Source organism: Schistocerca cancellata, chromosome 2, assembly GCF_023864275.1.
Source record: "Schistocerca cancellata isolate TAMUIC-IGC-003103 chromosome 2, iqSchCanc2.1, whole genome shotgun sequence".
NCBI classification, from domain to species: domain Eukaryota; kingdom Metazoa; phylum Arthropoda; class Insecta; order Orthoptera; family Acrididae; genus Schistocerca; species Schistocerca cancellata.
The window spans coordinates 1148757817-1148782842 of NC_064627.1; the positions used below are offsets into that span (position 1 = coordinate 1148757817).

The 25026-nt window shown below is 39.3% G+C and overlaps 1 protein-coding gene across 1 annotated transcript in view; it reads right to left on the reverse strand.

Moving 5' to 3' along the window:
• LOC126161283 (ATP-binding cassette sub-family C member 4-like) overlaps positions 1 to 25026 on the reverse strand; it is a 260323-nt gene that overhangs the window by 79680 nt on the left and 155617 nt on the right. The window contains exons 7-13 of the mRNA XM_049917023.1: positions 24436 to 24574; positions 24249 to 24359; positions 23960 to 24163; positions 16686 to 16972; positions 10520 to 10703; positions 8614 to 8766; positions 1142 to 1338 (exon numbers count right to left, since the gene is read on the reverse strand). Coding sequence (XP_049772980.1) covers positions 1142 to 1338; positions 8614 to 8766; positions 10520 to 10703; positions 16686 to 16972; positions 23960 to 24163; positions 24249 to 24359; positions 24436 to 24574 — 1275 coding nt within the window. The remainder of the gene's footprint in view (positions 1 to 1141; positions 1339 to 8613; positions 8767 to 10519; positions 10704 to 16685; positions 16973 to 23959; positions 24164 to 24248; positions 24360 to 24435; positions 24575 to 25026) is intronic.

Consider the following 25026-nt stretch of genomic DNA (forward strand, 5'->3'; position numbering starts at 1 on the left):
ATTAATGGTCGTGAACAGTCGTCAGCAACTATGATCAGCTTTCTCACACTAACACCACCCCCTAATCTATTTGTCTATTTATTGTGGTCTCCTTGCCTATGGGAGCAGCTTTCATTCATAAGATATCAGACAAGTTGTACATACAAAGTAATTAAGATGCTGTGAAAACAAGAGAGAATTTATGAATGCCTAGTTTTGGCTTAAATGTGTGGCATCAGGTTACTATACGTATCATTTTTAGGGATAATTTATACTCTGTCACCACTAAAATACCATACCAGAACACCTGATTTTCACAAATACGCAAAAAATCACATTTAACTATAAAAGTAAATATTTATATGAATGTGTGGTGTGTGTTCTTTCTGACATGCCCCAAAGAAAAAGACACCATGAGGTATCAGCAGCTGTGACACACATCACGTAAATTGAAGGTGGAGTAGGAAAGGAGGGGAAAGGGGCGGGGGACAGAGGACCGGGGAACTAACAGTATCAGCTGCATCGGGACTTTGTGCGGAGTCAGCAGTGATGAGTAAAGATGTGTGCCGGGCCACAACCCAAACCTGTGATCTCCTACTTACTACGCATTTGTGTTAACCACTGCGCCACCTGGACACAGTGTACCACGAATGTGCAGACTATCTCAGCACATTCCTCGGCTGACTCATTCCCACTTAGTGCCACCTATCCACAGACCCACTCCTGTCCTCCGTGTTCATTAATTTTAGGTTCCTTCTGGGACATGGACAAGGACTGTGGATAGATGGCACTAGGTGGGAATGTGAGTCGAAAAGGGTGTGTGCCGAGACTGTACACGCATTTGCAAGGAACACTATATTGGGGTGGTGCAGTGGTTAATGCAACTGCCTGGTGAGCAGGAGATCCTGGGTTTGGGTCTCAGTCCGGCATACATTTTCACTTGTCGTTTATTTCACATGAAGTCCCGATGCAACTGATATCATTAATTCCTTCCCTTTCCTTTCTCTTCCCTTCCCTTTCCTTCCCCTCAATTTACATTAAAGTGTATGCAATATGTCTGTGATCTTGCTTATATCTGTGCCGACATAACTTTGCAGTATACATTCTTTCACTCTTGATTTAGCTACCTTATGAAAAACAGAACAGTCTAAAATGGTCTTACCAATATGTCACCCAGTAATCTGCCCCACTGGAAGCAATCTGTCCAAGCAGGAGCACAACAACCAGCCAGCAAAGTAGCACCCAACTTGATCCAGCCGTAAAGTAATCTTTGTAAAGCGTATTGCTCAGTTTTCCCTTTTCAAGCATTTCAGCTGTTTCAGTTGGTTCCTCCACCTCGTCATCCTCGTCACCTTTACTCTACAGAATGAAAACCACCTTAATTTCCCACTGTTCATCATAATATAACTCATTAATATTCATCATATTTATTTACTGCTGAAAATACACATCCATTGTTCCTTAAATCTTAAATAATACTATTTTGAACTTTATCAAGTCACTCAGATACAAATTTCAGCGGTACAAGGATTGATGATAATTCTATTCACTACGGTATCTTGAAAGGTAGCATTATCTCTGTAATAATACACTTGAATCTCGAGCTTTTAAAAGTAGGGGTTCAGTTTACTACAGCACTGCAAAGAATGATGATGATAAGGGGCTAATGGAAACAGATACAGGTTTTATCCCATCCTGGTATTATCTGTAGTCAGGTTGCCTATATCACCTACTTCTTTAGTAGAAATGGGAATGAGGAAAAGAAGAAGTTACAGGCTTTATCAACTGAGCACAATCCATAGGGTGAATTAGACGATATGCACTACCTGGCATGGCAAACAATGTCATCTTGTCATGGTAGTATACTTGGCTCCATTCCAATCCTTATTTCCACATAATCACTAAATGCATCTTACTATTTTTACACACTCCACGAAGTGGGACCGTATTTTTGCAACAAAATATTTCGAACTAACAGTATAACACTTTCATTTGAGTTTGGTTTCTTTTAGAAGAGCTTTTGGATGGCACATTGACTATAAAAAGATGTCTGTTAAAACCTGAACTTATTTATTTATTTATTTATTTATGTACTTACTCTATCCATTTGTAGACAATATAGATTGTATGGATGTTGTTCACAAATAAATATGTGATATAGACAACGTATATAAAAGTACAATTGCATTTCCTAAATATAAACTACAATTATTTGTCTTACTGTGTTTTATGATTATACATGATGAACCACTCTGTTATTGAACATACTAAAGAAAGCCCCTAGTTACAGTACTTAATCAGTCACATGGTTGACTAAATTTTACCTAATTTCCAGGTAATATTTGACAGAATAAAAACACTTTTCTAACAAATAACCTTTTAGGCCATGTCTGAAGGCATATTTTTTGCTTCTATCTTTTATATTCTGTGGAAGTGTTGAATAGTTTAAGTCCATTGTGTAGTACACTATTCTGTGTTTTCGTTTTGTTTTTTCTGCTCAGATGTAGGTGGTGACTTCATCTGGTTTCATGTTCGTGTAGGGAACTGTTCGTTGGGTACTGATTGATGTTTTTCTTTATGTGAATCATTGTTTGAAAAATGTATTCACAGGGAACAGTCAAGATTCCCATAGATTTAAACAACTCTCTGCAATGCATTCTCCTGTTACTATTTGTCATAATTCGGATGGCTCTTTTTTCTAGTTTGAAGATTGTTTGCATATTCTGAGTATTTGTTCTCCAAAAGATTATTCCATAACAAATGATTGAGTGCACATATGCAAAGTAAGTTGCTCTGGTGGATGAGTTACTACACAAAAGTTTTATTATTCTAAGGGCATAGCATGCTGATGCTATTTGCTTTCCAACGGCATTAACACGTTCAGTCCATTAAGCACAGTAAGAAATCCAGACTCCTCATGAACCATTCAAAATTTCCCAGTGGTAATCTATATATAGTAAAATGAGATGTAGATGTAAGAGTAGTGTAAAAGATAAAGAACCCATCTTGTAATATTCCTAGAACGAGTTTCATTTTCATATGGTCTGTGCTGAGTGGGAAAGTGACTGCAAATCCAGAGGTCCATGGTTCAAAACTGATCACGTTCTATAATATTCAAATTAGTCTTGTTACTGTGATTTGATATATAGCCAGTATTATTTTTGAACAAAGTTTTTAAAAAATCCAAATCTTATCCTTCAGAATGATGACAGCTTTACTTTACCACACAAACAACAAAATCTTGAATGAAATTGTCATTCTGCAGCAGAGTATGCATTGATATGAAACTTCCTGGCAGATTAAAACTGTGTGCCACACAGAAACTCAAACTTGAGCCTTTTGCTCTTTGTGGGCAAGAGTTCTACCCACTGAGCTACCCAACCATGGCTCACGAACCATCCTCACAGCTTCGCCTGCGAAAGGCAAAGGTCCTGAGTGAGAGTCTCAGTCCAGCTCACAGTTTTAATCTGCCAGAAAGTTTCAATAAAATTGTGCTTGAAGGTAATAGAAGCAATTATGTATGCGAGAACCATACAACACTTGTCTCAAAGTACCTCGGCATCAGTTTGGATTTCAAAAGGTTCTCTCCACAGAATATGGTATTTTTCAGTTCACAAAGTAATTAACAAAATTTGGGTGACAAAATACTGCCAGCTGGAATTTTCTGTAACTTGTCAGAAACATCTGATTGTGCAGTTCACAGTATTCTGTTAGAGAAGGTAAAATATTATGCTTACATGTTATTTTGCTGGTAACTAGTTTTCACCTTCTCAAGCTAGAAGGATGTAGAGTATTGCATTAATAAAGTCAGAGTGTTCACAATGAACCAGCATCTTCAGAATGAGGAATAATCATTACCAAGGTACCCCACAGATCTATATTGGGTCTGCTCTTGTTCTTGTTTTATAAATGATCTTCAACCATAAACTCAAGAAGCAGCAGTTCTCTTTGCAGATGATGCAACTATTAAAATCAAGCCAAAAAACAACTTCAAGAGTTGAAAAAGTAAATAATTTCCAAAAAATTGATAAGTTGTGCTCTGTACACCAACAGTTACTGAATTTAGATGAAGCACAATATATGCATTTTAGTAGTGGAAAAGGTTTGACCACACCATTAAAAATACTGCGTGAGGGTCTGCATGATAGTAAATCAATGAATCAGAATATATCACATTCTTAGATGTTTACATTGACAAAAAACATGAACTGGAAGTCTCCTGTTACAGATCTCAAACGTCTCAGCTCTGCAACTTCGGCATCATGGATTTCATCATATTCTGGAGATAATGATGTCAAAATGTCAAAACGGTGGCTTACTTTTCCGATTTTCATTCAATAATGTCTTATGGCCTCACATTCTGGCGTGACTCTTCTTCAAGGGGAAATATGTAGCACACAAGTGTGCAATAAGGAAAATATGTAGTGCCCACTTCAAAACCTTGCATACAGCTTGTCAAATAGTTTGGCGTACTGACAACAGCCTCATTAAGTTAGTTGTCCACAATCAATGACACACTGAAAAGATTAGCATTTATAAATATAATACTAGATGGAAAAATTATTTAACCACACATTATTCACCATTAGTCTTGCACAGAAAAGTGTGAGGTATTAACCAATAAACACATCTGACTACCTGCCCAGTAATTTAAAGAATTTGATGGATAGTAAAAGTAACTTCAAACTCGTGTGTGATCTGCATCCATCCATTCCATGTCCTAGTGAGAGGTCACAACTTTGACCTACGGAATATGCCAATAACTAACACACACATTTCACATGGAAGAAGCAGCACTTTAAATCATTAATTTCAAAATTTGAAACTATTTTTGTTGTGGTTTTAGGGCGCAAAACTGCTACGGTCATTAGCGCCCAGTCTGTGACTTAAGGAAAGGTAAAAAACCAAACTGAAAACCAGCAGCAATGGGGGTGAAATGCAAAAAAGTGGGGAAACTAAAAAAACTGAAGGAAAGCTTAAAAAACCACTACATAAGGGGGGTTGTTTGTCCCCCACAAAGAGATACAGATGACTGACGTCATCTCACTGATACTAATAAACTCGAGAACGCGATCGGCTGAGCGCGTATCATCTGCTAAAATGGAAGATGTATCAGGCGACAGCTGTAGACGGGTACATAACGGATTAAAATAGGGGCACTCAAGTAAAAGGTGTCTCACCATCCACAGTTGAGTGTAGTGGGGACAAAGCGGGTGAGGATCGCAGCTTAAAAGATGTTGATGGCTAAAAAGACAGTGCCGTATCTGGAGTCTGGTTAAAATTACCTCGTCCCGGCATCGAGATCGAGAGGAAGAGGAAGAGGTCCAAGCACAGGGAAGAGCTTTAGCATCCCGCAATTTATTATTGGCAAGTGTTGACCAATGTGCGTGCCATAAAAGAGCAACACGATGACATAGAACACTCCGTAGATCGGCAAAGGCAACCATGCAAACAGCAGGCTGAAGAAGAAAGACGGCAGCCTTGGCCGCTATATCGGCTGCCTCATTTCCAGATACCAACAGGTCCTGGTATCCAGAGGAATGCCACAGAGAAACGCCCTCCAACTGGACCAAGTGGAGGCAGTCCTGAATCTGGTGGACCAGAAGGTGGACAGGGTAGAGAGCTTTGAGACTGAGGAGAGAGCTGAGCAAATTTGAGCATATAAAATACTGTATCTGCTGATGGTGACGGATGTATTGGACAGCCTGGAGAACAGCGTAAAGCTCCGCAGTAAAAACCGAACACTGGTCGGGAAGCCGAAACTGATTAGGGGTGGCGCCAACAATATAGGCACTCCCTACACCTAACGATGTTTTTGAGCCATCGGTGTAAATAAATGTGGCATCCTTCATTTGTGTGCATAGAGCAAAAAATGCCCAATGATGAACAAGAGAAGGGGTGCCATGCTTGGGAAACTGACAAAGGTCACGGAGCAGGCAGGTCCGGGGACAGAGCCAAGGCGGTGCTGTACCCCAAGTTGTCACGAAAGTTTTAGGAAAGTGGAAGGAAAGGGATCATTCAGGACACAGAGGATGTTGAGGGATCGCAGACAGCGAGCCGAAAGATAGGAAACGTGGGAGGACCAGCACAGTTTTCTATCAAACATAAGACCCAAGAATTTAGGAACGTCCGCAAATGGAAAGTTGACAGGGCCTAGATGTAAGGAAGATGGAAAAAAACTCCATATGATGCCAAAAATTGACACAAACGGTCTTACTGGGAGAAAAGCAGAAGCCAGATTCAATTCTCCAAGAGTGGAGGCAATCGAGACATCCTTGAAGATGTCGTTCAAGAAGGCTGGTCCATTGAGAGCTGTAGTAGATCGCAAAATCGTCCACAAAGAGGGAGCCCGAGACATCGGGAGGCAGACAATCCATAACTGGATTTATGGCAATGGCAAACTTAGCACGGAGCCCTGGGGTACCGTGTTTTCTTGGGAGAAAGTACGGGAGAAAGTAGTGCTCACCAGCACTTCAAAAGTGTGCTCTGCCATAAATTCACGAAGAAAAATGGGCAGCCGACCTCGAAAGCCCCAAGAGAACAGCGTGTGGAGGATGCCTGTCCTCCAACAGGTATCGTATGCTCTCTCCAGATCAAAAAATATTGCTACTGTTTGGTGTTTCCTGAGAAAACTGTTCACGATATAAGTGGAGACAGCAACAAGATGGTCAATGGCAGAACGATGCTTTTGGAAACAGCACTGAGCAGGTGTTAAAAGACCTGGGACTCCAGCCACAAGGCTAAACGGCAATTCACCATACGCTCCAAAACCTTACAGACACTACTCGTGAGAGAAATGGGGCAATAGCTTGAGGGGAGACTTTTGTCCTTTCCAGGTTTTGGAACAGGGACAATAGCTTCCCACGATCTTCTGGGAAAAGTACTGTCAGTCCAAATTCAATCATAAAGGCGAAGGAGGTAGCGCAAACTATGGTATGATAAATGCAGCAACATTTGAATGTTGATACCATCCAGTCCTGGGGCAGAAGAGAGAGAAGAAGAGAGTGCATGTCGGAGTTCCCGCATGGAGGAAACAGTATTTTAGCTTTCGCGCTTTTGAGAGGAGAAAGCAAGAGGTCGCACTTCCGCTGCATGTTTCTTCGGGAGAAAAGCTGGTGGGTAATTTGAAGAGGTCGAAATCTCAGCAAAGTGTTGACCCAACGAGTTAGAAATTGCGACAGGGTCCACTAAGGTATCATGCACAACAGTGAGCCCAGAGACCGGGCTGAAACTAGGCGCACCGGGTAACAGTCGAATCCGACTCTAAACTTCTGAGGAGGGGGCGAAGGTGTTAAAATGAGCTAGTAAAGAAGTCCAAGCTGGCCTTCCTGCTATCGCGCGCGGAACTGCTTATAGCGGATACAGCTGGCCAAAGTAGGATGGTGGCAGAAAACGCAAAGAGCACGTCACCGCTCACATATTGCGGCACGGCGTGCCTCGTTCCACCAAGGAACTGGGGTGCGCCGGGGCAAATCGGAGGTACAAGGTATTGAACGTTCCACAGCTGTAAGAATAACTTCTGTAATATGGGTGACCTCATCGTCGATGCTAGGAAGGTGACGGTCACCGAGTGTCGCTAGAGATGAAAAAAGTGTTCGATCGACTTGGGCCAACTTCCAGCATCTCGGGCGCATAGATGGCAGTTGTGGCTGCAAGCTAAGGACACAAGGAAAATGGTCACACTAGTGTGTGCCAGCAAGAGCCAACCATTTGAAGCACTGAGCTAGCGGAACAGTAGCGACCAAAAGGTCCAAATGAGAGAAATGTGTCGTGGAGGCAGACAAAAATGTAGGGTCCCCAGTGTTGAGGCAAACAAGATCCGCTTGGTGTAAGACGTCTATCAATAGTGAGCCGCACCGACAAGGACGCAAGAGATCCCCAAAGCGAATGGTGTGCATTGAAGTCCCCAACCAGCAAATATAGGGGCGGAAGCTGACCAAGAAGAAGGAGATTAGCTCTTGCCATTGATGTGGACAATGGAATGTATTCTGTACAAGGAGAGAAGGTGTATCCAGAAAGGGAAAGAGACAGACAGCAACAGCTGTGTGTTATTAGTAAATATTAATGAAATTCTACAATATTGCACAAGTTCATGGTACATATTACATTTACTCATCAAGCGGAGGCAGAACACACACAGAAAAGACAGTTTTAATTGTTAAGCTTTCGGAGCCAGTGGCTCGATTCATGTGTGTGTTCCGCTGTTTCTTGGTGAGCGTATTATTTATCTATCCAATTAAATTATTTAGTCGATAATTGTTTTTTATTGTTATGTTATATTCTCTGCAAACCTATTCTCTGCTAGTCACCAGTAGTGAATAACTGGAGAAACTTTGTACTGTGTCTTATATTTTGTCCAACACACATCTCTAGCACAGGAAGTACTACTACTTGTAAGCATATACACAAGCTGTTGCTATAATTACTGTATCTCTTATGCCCCCATAGGAACACACACACACACACACACACACACACACACACACACAGGAGTCTGCTCAATACCCATAAATGTCACTCAAAGCTGCTGTTTAGAACTGAATCTTATTTCTGTATGTGTGTGCCAATACATGTGTTTCCTCTATTTGCAGTTGAATTATAATATCTTATTTTCTATTTGCACTGCATTCTTACAAATGTTGAAGTAATCGACAGCTGCTGTCTCAGCTCCTCTCGTGATGATTTAATTGCTTCCTTTGTCTCTTCCTGGTTGTTAGCCAGCATATTTGCAAAATTCTTCTTGCTGAGAGTAAGTTCACTAAACGTGCCCTGGTCTTCTATTTTACCCTGTGAAAATTGGAGAAACTAATGTAAGTGAACAAGTTAACCACATAACATCTGCTAATGTACTGATGCACCATTGAAAATAACATAATGCAGCTGATGTATGAGGATCTGTAATTCATTCAGGCAGACAATTGTATGTCTTATCATTTGAAGACAAACTATACAAACATTTTCTATAGTCTGATGTATTGTTTCTTCCTTGACGTAAAATTGGAACAATTTTGTTTATGACTGCGATTTTCATCATTACTTTATGACATCTGAACCAAAACCATCATGATTTTTAAAAAGGTAAGTAGTCTATACTCTGCTATACAATGAGGTGATGAAAGTCATAGGACAGTGATATGCACATACATAGATGGCAGTAGCATCATGTACACCAGGTGTAAAAGGGCGCTGCCTCTGTGGAGCCCTCATTTGTACTCAGGTGATTCATGTGAAGAGGTTTCCAACACGATTATGGCTGCATGATGGGAATTAACAGACTTGGAACGCAGAATTGTAGTTGGAGATAGAACACATGGGACATTCCATTTCAGACATTATTAGGGGAATAAACATTCCGAGATCCAAGATGACAGGACTGTGCCAAAAATACCAAATTTCAGGCATTACCTCTCACCTAGGATAACACCGTGGCCTTCATCTAATGACCAAGAGCAGCAGTGTTCGTGTAGAATTGTCAACGCTAATACACAAGTAACCCTGCATGAAGTAACAGCAGAAACCAATGTGCAACATACAACGAACGTATCCATTAGGACACTGCAGCAAAATTTGGCACTAATGTGGTATGGCAGCAGATGACTGATTAAGTGCTTTTTGCTAGCAGCATGATGTTGCCTGCAGCACCTCTCCTGGGCTTGCAACCGTATCGGTTGGACCCTAGACAACTACAAAAATTATGGCCTGGCCAGATCAGTCCCGATTTCAGCTGGTAATAGTTGATGGTAGGGTTTGAGTGTAGTGCAGACCCTGAAGCCATTGATGCAAGTTGCCAACAAGACACTCTGCTAGCTGTTGGTGGCTCCATAATGGTGTGGGCTCTGTTTACATGGAATGGACTGGGTCCTCTGGTCCATCTGAACCTGTCATTGAACTGGAAATGGTTCTGTTCGGCTGCTCAGACTATTTGTAGCCATTATGTGCTTCGTGTTCCCAAACAATGGTTAATTTTTATGGGTGAGAAAGCGTCAGGTCACCAGATCACTATTGTTTGCGACTGGTTTGAAAAACATCCAGAACAATTTGAGAAAACGATTTGGCCATCCAGATCACCCAACATTAATTGCATCGGACTTCCATGGGAGATAATTGAGAGGTCAGTTCATATACAAAATCCTGCACCAGCAACACTTCCACAATTATGGGTGGCTATAAAGGCAGCACGGCTAGATGTTTCTGCAGGGGACTTCAAACGACTTGTGGAGTCCATGCCGCATAGAATTGCTGCATTACACTGAACAAAAGGAAGTTCAACATGCTGCTGGGAGGTATCCCATGACTTGTCATTTCAGTGTAAGTTTTGTTTACACAGTTTTGGTTTATGTTGCTTGAACTACTGTTAATTTGATATTAACTAATTCTAATTCATTTTGTCACTTTTCAGAAGCAAATCTAAGATTTCAAATTGTTATTAAGTATTTACTTTTTGACAGTACCATCTCACACAGTTTTAACTATAGTCTACCCCATATGTTTAAGATTATGATTTTGTGTTTGATTAGGTTTTATACCTGAATTTCCTTACATTGTTTAGGATTATAATGTGATCTGCATCCTTAAGGTACTGCAATTGGTGGGTAACCAAGATTCTTGTCTTTGTACATAAGTAACCATTGATGCAGTCTTCATAAAGTTGTTTACCAACATGGGTGTCCACAGCAGAAAGGGGATCATCCAAAAGATACAAGTCTGCATTTCGATAAACGGCACTGCAATAGAAAGATAATTTGTAATGTAAGTGTAGACTTCAACAGAAAAATGTCAGTGACACTAGTTTCATGGATTGTTCATATTACATTGTCAACATGTTACCAAGCACTAATTTTTTGTACCTTTGATTGACAATTTATGAGCAATATTTCTTATGTTTGGAAAATAAATTATATGATAACAGTGCTATAATTGTCTGTGGAGACAACAACTCATTAAGGTCCATGTTGCATCTGAAAGCAGAGAAAAGAAACAAAAATTTTATTTTTATACCTTTCCTTTTAAGTCATTTGTTCGGTCTGTTCATTGTAACTGGCTTATATTCACTTTTATTTACCAGTGTGACATTTTTGCCAGTAAATTTGTTTTAATTTTGCAATAATAGTATCTGAATGCTTTGCACCTACTTATCCAAATAGAACTTCCCCACTCTGTTGACGTGCAACAAGCACGCTGAATTATCCATACACTGGTAACGTACAACACTACATTCCCGCTGAACAATGGATCATTTCACCCAACCACGTACTCTTTTTAGTGGATTAAAATGTGTGATGAAAGATACAGAGCAGATTGATTGTGAGGTGAAAAGTGAGCACGATTATGTTTCGCCTCCCACAAGTGTCGGCAACAAAGGGGAACACTTGCAACAAATCAATGTGGCACAACCTTTTGATCCTACTGACTTCAGTGAGTCAGATCAAATTACCCCGATAATTAAGATAATTAACTGTACCACCAAGGGTACACCCACACACACTCCATTGTGCTTAGGCACTGGAAACTGAGTGAACGAATACATTTCCTTCCCCATGTGGAACCCAACTGGCCAAGTTACATGAGAACAGTTACAGTTTATCTCCTGCACTGTGCTTATTCAATGAAGTTCTGTACAATCCTATCGCCAGATCACAATCTAGTGCCACAGGAACACCATTTCAGTGATGTTCTGCAATGTGTGAATTATTTTTAGAAAAATGGCTGTGAATACATACAAATGCACAGTAAATCACAAAGGAAACAACTCGTTTATTCTAATGTACACGAATTAGAAAAGGGAAGTTGCTACTCAGTATATAGTGGAGATGCCGAGTCGCAATAGGCACACCAAAAACATTCACACAACTATAGTTTTCGGCCATTAAGGCCTTTGTCAGCAACAGACACACATACAGACACAAACTCACGCAAACACAACTTGCACACACGTCTGCAATCGCTGACAACTGAAACCACACTGTGAGCAGCAGCACCAATGCATGATGGGAGTGGCAACTGGGTTGGGGTAAGGTGGAGGCTGGGGTGGGGAGAGGGAGGGATAGTATGGTGGGAGTGGCGGACAGAGAAGTGTAGCAGTTTAGACGGAGGGCAGAAGAGAAGGTGGGGAGGGTGGGGGGCTAACTAGCAGAAAGCAGAGAAATAAAAAGAAATTAAAAGACTGGGTGTGGTGGTGAAATGATGGCTGTGCAGTGCTGGAATGGGAACAGGGAGGGGGCTGTACGGGTGAGGACAGTGACTAACAAAGGTTGAGGCCAGGAGGTTTATGGGAACATAGGATGTATTGCAGGGAAACTTCCCACCTGTGCAGTTCAGAAAAGCTGGTGTTGGTGGGAAGGATCCATATGGCACAGGCTGTGATGCAGTCATTGAGATGAGGGATATCATGTATGGCAGCATGTTCAGCAACAACGTGGTCCACTTTATTCTTGACCACTTTGTCGGTGGCCATTCATACGCAGACAGCTTGTTGGTTGTCATGCCTACATAGAATGCAGCACAGCTGTTGCAGCTTAGCTTGTAAATCACATGACTGGTTTCACTGGTAGCCCTGCCTTTGATGGGATAGGTGATGTTAGTGATTGGACCGAAATAGGTGGTGGTAGGAGGATGTATGGGACAGGTCTTGCATCTGGGTCCATTACAGGGGTATGAGCCGTGAGGTAAGGGATTGGTAGCAGGGGTTGTGTAAGGATGGATGAGTATATTGTGTAAGTTCAGAGAACAGAATCCTTCCTAAAAACCCAGGATTCTAAACCCCTCACTTGGTTCAGATTCATTGACATCTTTGCTATCTAGATTGAAGGTGAGAACAACCTATCCACATTCCACCAAAACCTCAACAACTTCTCCCTCATTTGCTTCACCTGGTCCTACTCAATCCAACAAGCCACCTTCCTAGATGTTTACCTCCACCTCAGAGATGGCTACGTCAGTACATCTGTCCATATCAAACCTACTAACCACCAGCAATAACTCCACTTTGACAGTCTCCACCCATTCCATACCATGAGGTCCCTTCCGTACAGCCTAGCCACCCATGGTAGTTGCATCTGCAGTGACAAGCAGTCCCTCTCAAAATATACCAATGGTCTCACTGAAGCTTTCACTAACCGTAATTATCCTCCCAACCTTTTACAAAAACTAATCTCCCGTGCCTTATCTTTCCAGTCTCCCACCACCTACCAAAGTCCCACAGACAATTTATATGAGCACTGACTGAAATGTGTTTTGTGATTAGACCACACTATCTACCAATGTTGAATTTGGAATGTTAGTCTTATATTAACGATATTATTCCTGCTGGCTGCATTTATTAGGAAATGAAAGTGTGCTTGTGTTTCTGATATGTTGCTCAACAGAACTGAATTTTCATTATTTAAAATGTTCAAAATAAACAGTTTCAATACAATAGACACACACAGTAGACATGAATATAACAAAGTAAATGATATGACAGTACACATTTAGACACTTGATAACAGATTTCAATTACTTTTAGAAGTCAATTGGGGGGGGGGAGGGGGGGGGATTATACTGCCACATAAAGAATGAAGCAATTGCGCTGCAAGTAAGGAAGTGAATAATATACAAATATACTTGTATTGTGTGCAACGGTACTTAGATTTTACAACATTTTAGAAGAAAAAGTTGGTAGTCCAATACACATATACAATGCTGATTTATCGCTAATGGAAGATCTTGTGTGTTCCATAGGAATGATGTATTGAATCCAAACTTTCTATTACTTGTTTCATGCGTGGCCCATCATCAGACAATCTGTTAAAAAATATACAGGGTGTCCCACTCAAACCTCCCTGATTTTTAAGGATCCAGGAGAGAAAAACCACAGTAGATATGATGATGAAAAATGCACCACAGTGTAGAGCATCCCAAAGAATTTATACTCCCGCGTCAGAAGTGCCAAGTATCGTCGCCGCAGTGCAGCACAGTCACATGAGGTGAAAATGGTGACTCCACAGCAGCAAACACAAGCAGTAGTGTGGTTTGCAAAAACAAAATCACCGATTACTGTGCAAATAAATCATCATTGTTAGGTTCTGAAGATGGCGGCTGCAGTTTAACACGTGTTAATTTCGGCTCATGAAATGTAGTTGAATTCGAAGGTGCTCTCACAGGTGGTGTTGTCTAGTACCAGTGAAAATTGTGTAAACAAATGTTCTGTGCAGTAGTGCTATTTTTTTCTGTGTTCCACCAATATCTACACTGGAGAAAATGGTGAACAGGAGAGTCAACAGCAGCACGTCCAGCAGCGGGGAGGCAGCAGGTGCGGCGGGCCTGCTCTTGGCGGATGGTGTGGCCGCTGCTCCCGGTATAGTGGAGCTGGTCCACTCTGAGGTAAACGCTGCGCTTCGCGATAAAGAATCTTGATCTGATAGCAGGCACTATATCAGACACTGTAACGGCAGCAGTATGGTTTTATTATATGACTAATTTTGAATTCCTGGACTTGTGTAAAAACAAATTTTTTGTAAAATACCCTCTTCCCTCCATACCCTGTATCCCAACTAGTTGGGATCACAGTCTGTATAAGCTAATGTTATGATTTGTTACTGTCATTTAATTATATGCATTTTACCAAAAAATCTACTCACCAAGTGGCAGCAGAAAACACACATAAAAGAAGGTTACACTTAAGCAAGCTTTCAGAGCCAGTGGCGGATCCTTCCGGCAGAAGTGTTGAAAGGGAAGGAAGAGAGGTGAAGGAAAAGGACTGGAGAGGTTCTGGGAAAGGGGCGGATTTCAGAAAAGTCACCAAGATCCACAGATTAGGTGAGACTTACCAGATGGGATGAGAAGGAAAGGCCAATTGTTGAGGACTGCACCAGACTAGATTTGAAAACCTAACTTAAAGGAGGAAGACAGGGTAAAATGCATTGCACATAACAAAGGTGGGAAGGGGACAGCGAAAAATAGATCAGAAAATGAAAGATGTAGAGAAATAAAATGGAGTGAAAAAGGGATTAGTTACTGTGAAGAGCGATTATCTTAATTATTGTATGTATTTTACTGTACTATATGGGTTGTCTCCATTAACGCTGTGAATTCTGATCATAGTCATTGTCTCACATGGCTAACGGTAGCCTTTTTGTTACTTAGTATAATTTTTCTCATATCTGACATTGTTTGGAGCAGCAAGTTTGGCACGCTATCTGGCAAGCATTTTGTTTACTTTGCTCTGGTTATCACGAACTGTTCACTTTAGTTTTCATGCTCAACAATTGCACTTGACTGTTTTCTCTATGAAATCTCATGCGCTGTATGCCACTGCTTATGGTACTTTCCAATTATGTACACTGGTATGCATTCTGTAAATTTGTTTGTCACTTGTTTTGTCTTACTGTGTGGGACGTGAAGTGTTTTTGTGCTCATGATGTATATATTTTCTAACAGACTGTCTGATGACAAGTGAAACAGGACACCCTCCTCTAGCAATATTTTTCCTCAACAGTAGTTATCAATACCAGTATTATTTTTCGAAATTTGGACATGTCAGTATTATCTCAGTTGTTTTCCTGAAAACTTTCATATAATTCTAGGCAGTATGCTGTCTTTCAAGCTAAAATTTATGAAAAAGAATTACTTTATAAAACATTTAAGTTTCAATATTATAATCGGTAAGTACTAGTCTTGAATGTACAGTTAAAATTATTTTTTTCAGAAACATTTGAAATTACGAATTATTTGCACACTTAAAATTTCTACAATTAATTACCCAATCCTGTACTGTTTACTATGTTTATTTCTGGATTCATTTATGAAATTACAATCAAAATTAATAATGTAGTGAAAACTTGTAGGAATTCATTTGTTAAGAAAAGCTGTAAACCCTTTATAATATTTTTACTTCTGCAGGGTGAGAGAATCATAAGATTTCCTCTGATCTATCGGATGTATTTTTGTATAATAGGTGCGAACAATGTAATTTTGCTTAATGTGAAAAATTAAAATACTGTATGATATTCTAAAATTTGAGAAAAGCAGTGGAAAATATATTTACATAAAAAAATTCTGTAACAACAATCTTCTAATTTATTTAGTTCAAACCAACAATGAGGACTGTCAGATTTTCAGGTTCAATTATCAGACTCCTATCTATCTCAACATGACAAGTTAAGTAAACTTGAAAGTTTATTGTAATCTTTGTTCCTCTCTAACCTTTAAAAAAAAAAAAAAAAATAATGCTTGTTAATTACTTGGACTGGTCACTGTTTAAGGAGGACGACGGATGGATGGATGGATGGAGGGAGCTAGCTAGCTTACATGGGCCATGCTCGAAATGCGTAATAATGAGTTTGGATTCAATACAACATTTTTATGGAACACCAAAGATCTGTTATTAGCAACCAATCAGCATTATGTATGTTTATTAGGTTAATCATAAAGGTCACATACCTCACGTGCAACTTTAAGCTGCAATTGCAAGGGAGTAGAAGGCGGTAGTGGTGGTGGTGGTGGTGGTGGTGGTGGTGGTGGTGGTGGTAGATGGAGGAGGAGGAGGAGGAGGAGGAGGAGGAGGCGGCGGCACTGCATTTACATCCTTGTGAGCCAAAAGACAATACTACAAATACAAGTGTGTTAAACTAAGGTTTACCAAAATTACAAAGCTACATAAACCCACCACACTGTAATAGTTTTACAACTAATTAACACAATTTCAGAATCAAACGATAATAACTCACCGTGCAAGGTTTATTCTTGCTCTCTGACCACCGCTCAGAGCTACACCTCTTTCTCCAACAATTGTTTTATCACCGTGGGGAAAAAGTTCAAAATCTCTTGTAAGTGCACACGCTCTTATGACTTCACGATACTTTTTTGAATCATATGGTTGTCCAAACAAAATATTTTGCCGTACAGACCCAACAAACAACCATGGATCTTGGGACGCATATGAAATCTTCTCATCAGCACTTATTGAACCGCCAGTAATTGGAAGTTCACCGAGAACTGCATGAAGCAGAGAGCTCTAGAATAAAATTATTAGAGCCTATTTATATAGAATAATAGACAGTTATTATTGATTAAGAAGCTTGATAAAACAAAAAAAGAACAAATTTAATTTATAGCTCCTTACTACAGCAAACTCAGTTCACTGGAGAAAATCTTAACAATATACATAGCATTTAAAACAATTTGTTGCTGTTTATGAAGATAAATATGTACAACAACAACATATGCAATTTATGGAACTCAGAGTACGTAACTGAGACTATCATGAGATAAGAGAAATGGCATTACAATAGATGTTTTTAACAGACCTCATGAAATAAGATTAAGGTTTTTTTTAGTTTCTCGTGTATTACTGTTATGCATTTTTTTGGCATAAAAATATTGAATGCTTGATGCTTCACAGCTTTCAGATATTTATTAAATGACGTTATCTATACACCATGAGCTGAACAACAAATGTTTTATTTTCCAAAACTGGTTTTCAGGTTTATAACCCATCATCAGTGGAATCTGATACAGAGGAACAAACAACTGCATGAGCATCGATTTCTTCAAAATAATAGTTGTACATATGTATTAGTAATGTAAGTCTACTTACATTAGACACAATTACACCATTGACATTGCTTGTTAGGTAATACGACAGGCTCTGGAGTAAGTTCTATAAAATAGTACTCACTTTGTCATTTGTGTTATTTGTTCGACAAAATAGACATATTGCATAAAGCCAGAAATGAAATGTCTAGTAGTCTACATTACCTGCCTCTGTTTCTAAGACAATATTTACACATGTCTGTGACATGCATTCATATAAATATGTTAATCACAATTTTTTACAGTTGGCATGTGAAGATATAATATGCAAACTGTGTAAGATTGCAAATATGTTCTCTGAACCTTGTTTCAAAGATTCTCCCTGTTTGCCCAACATAAAATTTATCACGATCACTACATGTTACTTTGTACACCCCTAAATAAGAAAGTCATATACTATCAACATTACGTAGATGACACATTAGTCTTGTTTGATGGTGCTCTTGAGGAAGCTGATATGGATTAACAATGACTATCAGTTACATTAGACCATCATCTTCACCATAATAGATGAAGAAAATGGGAGTATTAACTTTCTGGATGTGACAATTAAAAGAGGAAGAGATACACATGTTTTTGACATATGTGGAAAACCTACTACATCTGACAGCATAATTCACAGCAGTTCTTGCTAGCCACAATCCCATAAAGCATTTTATTTCCAATCAGCAATTGACAGGTTAATCAAATATCCTTTAAGTGAGGTGACTTATCACCGAATTACATACACTGGAGAAGGTAACATTTCACAATGGTTATGACCCAGAACTAGTTAAACTATACACAAGAATCAGAAAGAACTCTAAGACTAGGAATCTAATTACATTAGAAATGAGCACACAAGCAGAAAAAGCTAAGTTTGCAACCCTACCATACAGAGGTCACTTTGACAGATTAAGTCATTTGTTTCAAAAACTAGACTTCAAATTGACTTCAGGCCAGAGAACAATGTAAGACCATGTCTTATAAACAGTACTGATAATAGCCAAATATTTAACATGTCAGTGGTGTATGAAGTAGCATGTACCGATTGTGATGGAGTATGTTGGGCAAACAGTGAGAACCTTTCAAATGAGGTTTAGAGAACATACTAATGTTAGTGAAGCCAATTCCTCAACATTCAATGCTCATTTAAGGGAAAACAAATATTATGCTAATGTAGTTAACAGAATCATCATTGTTCTCCACAAAGCAGGAAAATGCAGATTATTAAATATTTCAGAAGAGATTTACACACACTATCTTCACACACTGGTTGTCAAAAATTGTGATTTACATAATTATATGAATGCAGCTAACAGACAAATAGAAATATGATCTTAGAAACAATGAAAGACAGGTAATGTAGACTCCCTGACTTCTCAATCCTAAGTTTCTTCTATATGACAGTTATGTCAAACATTATCAGGAAATTCTTGGTTCAAAAGACTTTACCAACAGCCGTTGGTGAACGGGAATCTGTTGCATAATGATCGGATTTACAATTCCAGTTTTATGGCATCATTCAATAAGATTGTTAATATGATAATAGTGTACGAGGCCTGAAGATGGCAATATTGAGTTGCCAAAGCTGGTAGCTTTTGAGATATAAAATAAAATAAACCGAAACATACGGCTGCTGGTAAAGTTTTTTGAGTCAAGAAATATGTACCAGCCAATGTCCCCCAAGCCATAATGGACCGGCAGAGACTGATTATCAAGAACTGTCACCGTCTGAAGTTTGGCATCTGAAACATACATGACAAGCTATATACTATGTTGCAGAACATACTTCAGAGCCTGCCATATTAAATGACAAGCACGTCATGTATCCAAGGTGTCCAGCCAGATCCAATCGTCGAAGTTCCACAATATTTCAGTGAATAACCGTACCGCCATCATTATGTGGTGCTGATGGACTTCCATCAGCACCACCTGATGATGGCGGAATGGTTATTCGCCTAAATATTGTGGAACTTCGACAATCGGATCTGGCTGGACACCCGAGAACCTTGGATACAGCACATTCGCTGGGAAAGCCTCAGATCAGACAAGCACGTCATTGGTACAGAAGTGCATAATTAAGTGAGGCGTCCAGATGCAAACTGCTGTAAATCCACTTTTTCTCAAAAACGAGTTAGTGCCACCATTTTGTTCTTTGTGCTGCCATCTATCTAGTATGCTCTTAAAACACGAACAAAACACCTTTTTTTTGCCCAAAAATGTACTTTGAAAACTGTCTATAGATGCAAAACTCTGTCTTTCCACTTCTGGTTGCAAAGAAAAACTGAGTGAATCCACTGTATGATAAAGAAGCAGAACTTTGTGTATCCTTAGCATGTGTCATTATTAAAAAGTTTGAAGATGCAAAACTCGCTTTGTACACATTATGTATTTTGTACAAATAATACAGTCTTCCCAGCTTACTACTTCATGAACTTTACTTTTGAGCCTATGGATGGCAATTTGTCAAGTTGTCCCTACTGCAAACTAATGTGAAACAAAAAACAGTAGCACATCAACTGTTACCTAGCCATATTGGCGCGTTTTTCTTAGCTTGGCTTGTTTGTGAGTGCATGGAGGGTGTTTTTGGTATTGCTGTTTGGATAAATTACGAAGAGTGCTTTATCATTTCCCCCATAGTCATGGATGTTACTGATGGAAGACATGTACAATCAGTTCCAAAAGAAAAAAGCCGTAAAAATCGCCCAATCCTTCCGACTGGAAGAGGAACAAAGCAAAACGTGTGAGGTAACATTTAGTAAGATACCCTAGTATTTTGTGCTATTTCACTGCATGGAAACAATAAGAACTTCATTACCAACATTTCTGTAAACAGTAAGTTACACTGAGATGTTTTGGGTTTATGTCAACATAAATTACGGTCATTTCGTATGGCTGCAGTCAGGAACAATTTTCTTGAATGAACAGTGCATAATTGATTTTATAATCAATTATTTAGGAAAACGAGGTACAGTATATGATTTTTTTAGTGCATTATCCTAGCTTTCTCCTTATTAGTACTGTTCTCTGGTAGATGTTCCGCCCGTGGGTTTCCAGTTCGTCCCCACTGCAAGCACGCAGCTTCATCAGTATACCAGTGTGCAAGAGTATCAATGCAGGATATAAGGAGATAACATCAGACCTTTTACAAAGCTGCAGACAAAATTAAACAGGACGAGTTTATAATTATACACACATCAGTCGAATCTCCGAGGAGGCGTCGGAGTGAAGCAACAGATTCCAGGAAAAACATAAAAATTTCAATCAGATACTGTTTGCCCATCTGAAAGCGGTAGACCAAACTCAGCAATTGCGCATGTGCCAAAAGATGTTTACTAGTGTTCTTGGCATATCAACAGCGAGAATACAAGGAGTCTGTATATGATACTTACAGACAGGAGAAGCTCCAATTGAAAGAAGAGGTGGAGACCAATTGGCGAACATTTATCAAGGAAAATGAGGTTCAGTTAAGGAATTTATTGAGAAGCTGAAACCAGTGCAATCACACTACTGCTGTGGAAAAAACATCAGTAGACACTCCATGTCCAGTGAATTATCGATTGCAAAGCTTTGGAAAATGTTTAATGTGGATCCAAAGAAAACTGTGGACAAAGTTACATACGAGTTTTTGAGATATATTTTTGTATCTGACTATAATATCAGTTTCACTTCCCCAGAAACCGACTGTTGCTCAGTGTGCATCAGTTTAGAACAACAAATAAAGCAATTAACCTGAACAACTGGAGCTGAGGTGAAGAAACAAGAATTGACAACACAACTTGCTCTACACAAAGCTAAGGCAAATGCTTTTTATGATATACTGAAAGTTGAGGACAATGGTGAAATAATCCTGACACTTGACTGCCAGAAAAACCTTCCACTGCCTCAACTGCATGATCAAAGTGCTTATTATACATGTCAAATGTGCGTGTGTAATTTTACAATCTGTCAAGGACCATCTGGTTCACGGCAAAACAAGGAGAACACATTTATATACACATGGAAAGAGACTTTGCAAAGGGATCCAATGAAATAGTGTCTTTTGTACATCACAGGTTAACATCTACAGACCTAACTGACATCCATACCATCCGACTGATTTCAGACAATTGTGGAGGTCAAAACAAAAACCAGACGATGTTGGGTATGCTGCGCTATTGGCTAACTCAAGAAGCTCCTGTAAATGTGAAACGAGTGAAGATACTCTATCCAGTGGTTGGACATTCGTTTCTACCACCTGACAGAATTTTTGACCGAATAGAAAAGGTTCTCACGTCTAAAGTCACAATTACCTCACCGAGTGAGAACAATGAAGTGTTTGTGGCTCACGGAACAGTTTTGCAATTAGGGGTAGATGTCAACAATCTGTGTTGGAAGGATGCAGTTGCAGATGTCATTAAACCATCACGTCAATGGCACTTCAGATTTGCCCCTGTAAAGCGGGTTGTGATCACCAGAAGTAAACAAAGAAACACACTAGTAAGAGGTGAAATGGCTTATAGAATGGACGCTGGTGAAGGAAGAGGGATATGCAGATGAGGCAAAGCCTACTCGCCCATGTAGCCAAACATTATCAGAATTGGAAGAGCCTTAAAGGAAGCTAAAGTGAGGGATATTGATTTCCTGCTCAAAAAGCATTTTGGGCACTCTTGGGAATAAAAAGAAAAGCTTGCTTTCTACAAGGATGTATTCGATTGTCAGACAGCTAGGAACAATGCAGACAGAGATTCAGACTTTGAAATTCATCCAGAGGACAATGAGTTGCCATTGTATTTTAGAGGGGAGGGGACGGGACAGGACTTTAAAGCTTGTGACGTATTAACTACTTTCAAACTATTGTTTAATGTAGCATACTTTGTAATCACATTCCGTTTTAGTCAATAAATCTTTTGTAACAGTATTAAGGTGTGTGTATTTTTATGTAATGATAATATATGCACATCGATCTCTGCAGAAGCGTAACTTTGTAGATCCCTGGGAACAGAGGCAAAACTCCGAATGCAAATTATTTTAAGTAATAACTAGCAAAATAAAAGCTGAGCGATCAGGGATTGTCAGAAATATACTCCTTAGGTAAGCATACATCTATGACGAAAAGGGATTTGAATATCTGCCATATGAAGTAAGTAAGAAGTTTGTGTTTCCCGAAAATACTGTTCTAGTGCAATCGCTGCATTTTGCTTCTGGACACCTCAAGTAGACATATTACTACTATTTGCGATCTTTTATCATTTTGTAGAAATGTATGCACATACAGTTGTTTGTTCCTCTGTATCAGATGCCATTGATGATTAGTTATAAGCCAAAAAACAGATTTTGGCAAATACAGCATTTGTAGTGCAGCTCATGGTGTACATAAGATGTCATTTATTAAGAGTTTTTGGTATTTAATAGTTTCCGTTGACAGTCCATGTCTTCCAAAACATTTTATGTATATACCGCAGTGTGAAAACCATGTTCGATTCTAAATTAAAATTAAATCATCACGTGTTTGTGTGCATTCTAACTGTTTTTGACCAATGACAGTGCACTCAATATAAAACTTTTTAAATGAGCATTCATCACGTAATTCATGTATTTGACCACCTTAGAGTCACAAACTGTTTCCCCTCCTTTTGATACATGCACATACTACTTTAGCTTTAAGCCATGGAACAGCTGACATCGTATGTGCCTGAATCAAAGACACTTTCTGTGTAAGGCACTCACTGATTCATGGAGTTAGATGACGCTCTGGAGCCAGACATTGTTAGGTAAAACTAAGGACTAATGATGTATGATCTGAAATGCTAGTTAAAAAGCAATCAACATGGAGGAGAGATGAAACAAACAATTAGTACAACCAACACTTAAGATTCTGGCCGGTAAATGTTTTTAAAGACCACAGTAGTCCATAGTCAAAAATTAAATTTCAGTAGTCATGTTACTATTGCAATTAAATAGTAGAACATGTTCTACAGTCTGTGATGTGTGTACTGTTAACTTCTGATAGATGAAGTGACAAATATGTTAAAATGTAAAGGATGAAAAGAACAGACACTGTTACAAAGTGGCATACCATCAGTGGCTTGTTACAATAATTACTAAGTGGTATAGGGCCACCACTTAATAGACGAAAATGGCTTAAAAGGCAGTGCCCAATTCATAGTACAGCTGAAATTATGTGCGAGTTATACACAAGGAAGTTACCCAAACCACAAGGATGGGTTTGATCTCCCCAAGCTTGTTACCACAAAGACACAACCAGTGTTTGTGCTTGAGCGATAGAAGTTCCTACAGATAGCAAAGATGAAATCAACAAAGGGTACAGAACAGCTAAAAATCCTGAGTAGCAGAATTGAGCCCTTGCAGCAGCATCAGAAGCCCCATTAATAATGATATATGTAGGAACAATTACCAAAGGAACAAGTTTTCTATTAAAACATACCTTTCCTGCTCCGACTGGACCAATAACAGCACACAGCTTTCCCGGTTTCACATGTAAATTTATACTTGATAAGGTCTCTGATATTGAGCCAGGAGCCCACTTCGCACACACTCCTTTCATCACTAAACCATTTGCATGTGTACCCTTTTCCTCTGCTGGACCACTTACAACCCTTGGCACATGTTCCTCTTGCATTAGAAATGCCTACAAATAATAAATAAAAATGACTACTCTACATGAATTTATTCCCAGAACCTTTGTTTACAATTTGATAAGATGGTAAACTCACCTCTAACCTTCGAATAGATACTTTTGCTTCAGCTGAAAATTGCACAGCTGATGGATAACAGATAGCCATGCACAACTGCAGGGCGTTGAAAAACTGAGCCAGTGAGAATACCTGAAGACGAACAATATGTTACCAATTGCTCTTAGAATATCTGCAATATTATAATTTCACTTCAAATTGCACATACCTTCTCAGCGGTAACTGAATGTCCGAGTAGTGTGTAAGCTACAAGTGTGATATACAGAGATGTTCTTTCAGTGAACACCATGAATGCGCAATGAATTCCTCGCAAATATGATGCTCCTCTTAAAACCCTGACCTCTCGACTGAAAATTTGAGGTTCAATGTTTCATTACTCAGCAAAATTATAGTGGCAGAAAATGGATAATTGTTAAATATGACTATTTCTGCTAACTGCATCCAAGTAAGTGCATCACACACAGCTTTTTCAAATCAAACTTCACAGCACATGCATGTAATATATTTGTATAGAAATGCTTTCAGTTGCCTGGAGACATTCCAGGATTGATTTTTCTTAAACAATAGAACACCATGCAAAGTTGAAGTGTCAAATTGGAATGTACTGAAATAAACACATCACCTCATGTGAACTAGTCTCACCAATCCAACTTTTTGACTACTAGCTCATTGCACACACACCTTGAGAGACATTTCTGACATATGTATACTGAAAATATGTTAATTACTTACTGACCAAAGTACATGTGAGAAGTAGAGAGACAGGCAGGTGATTAATTTCATATTCTCATTCCAAACA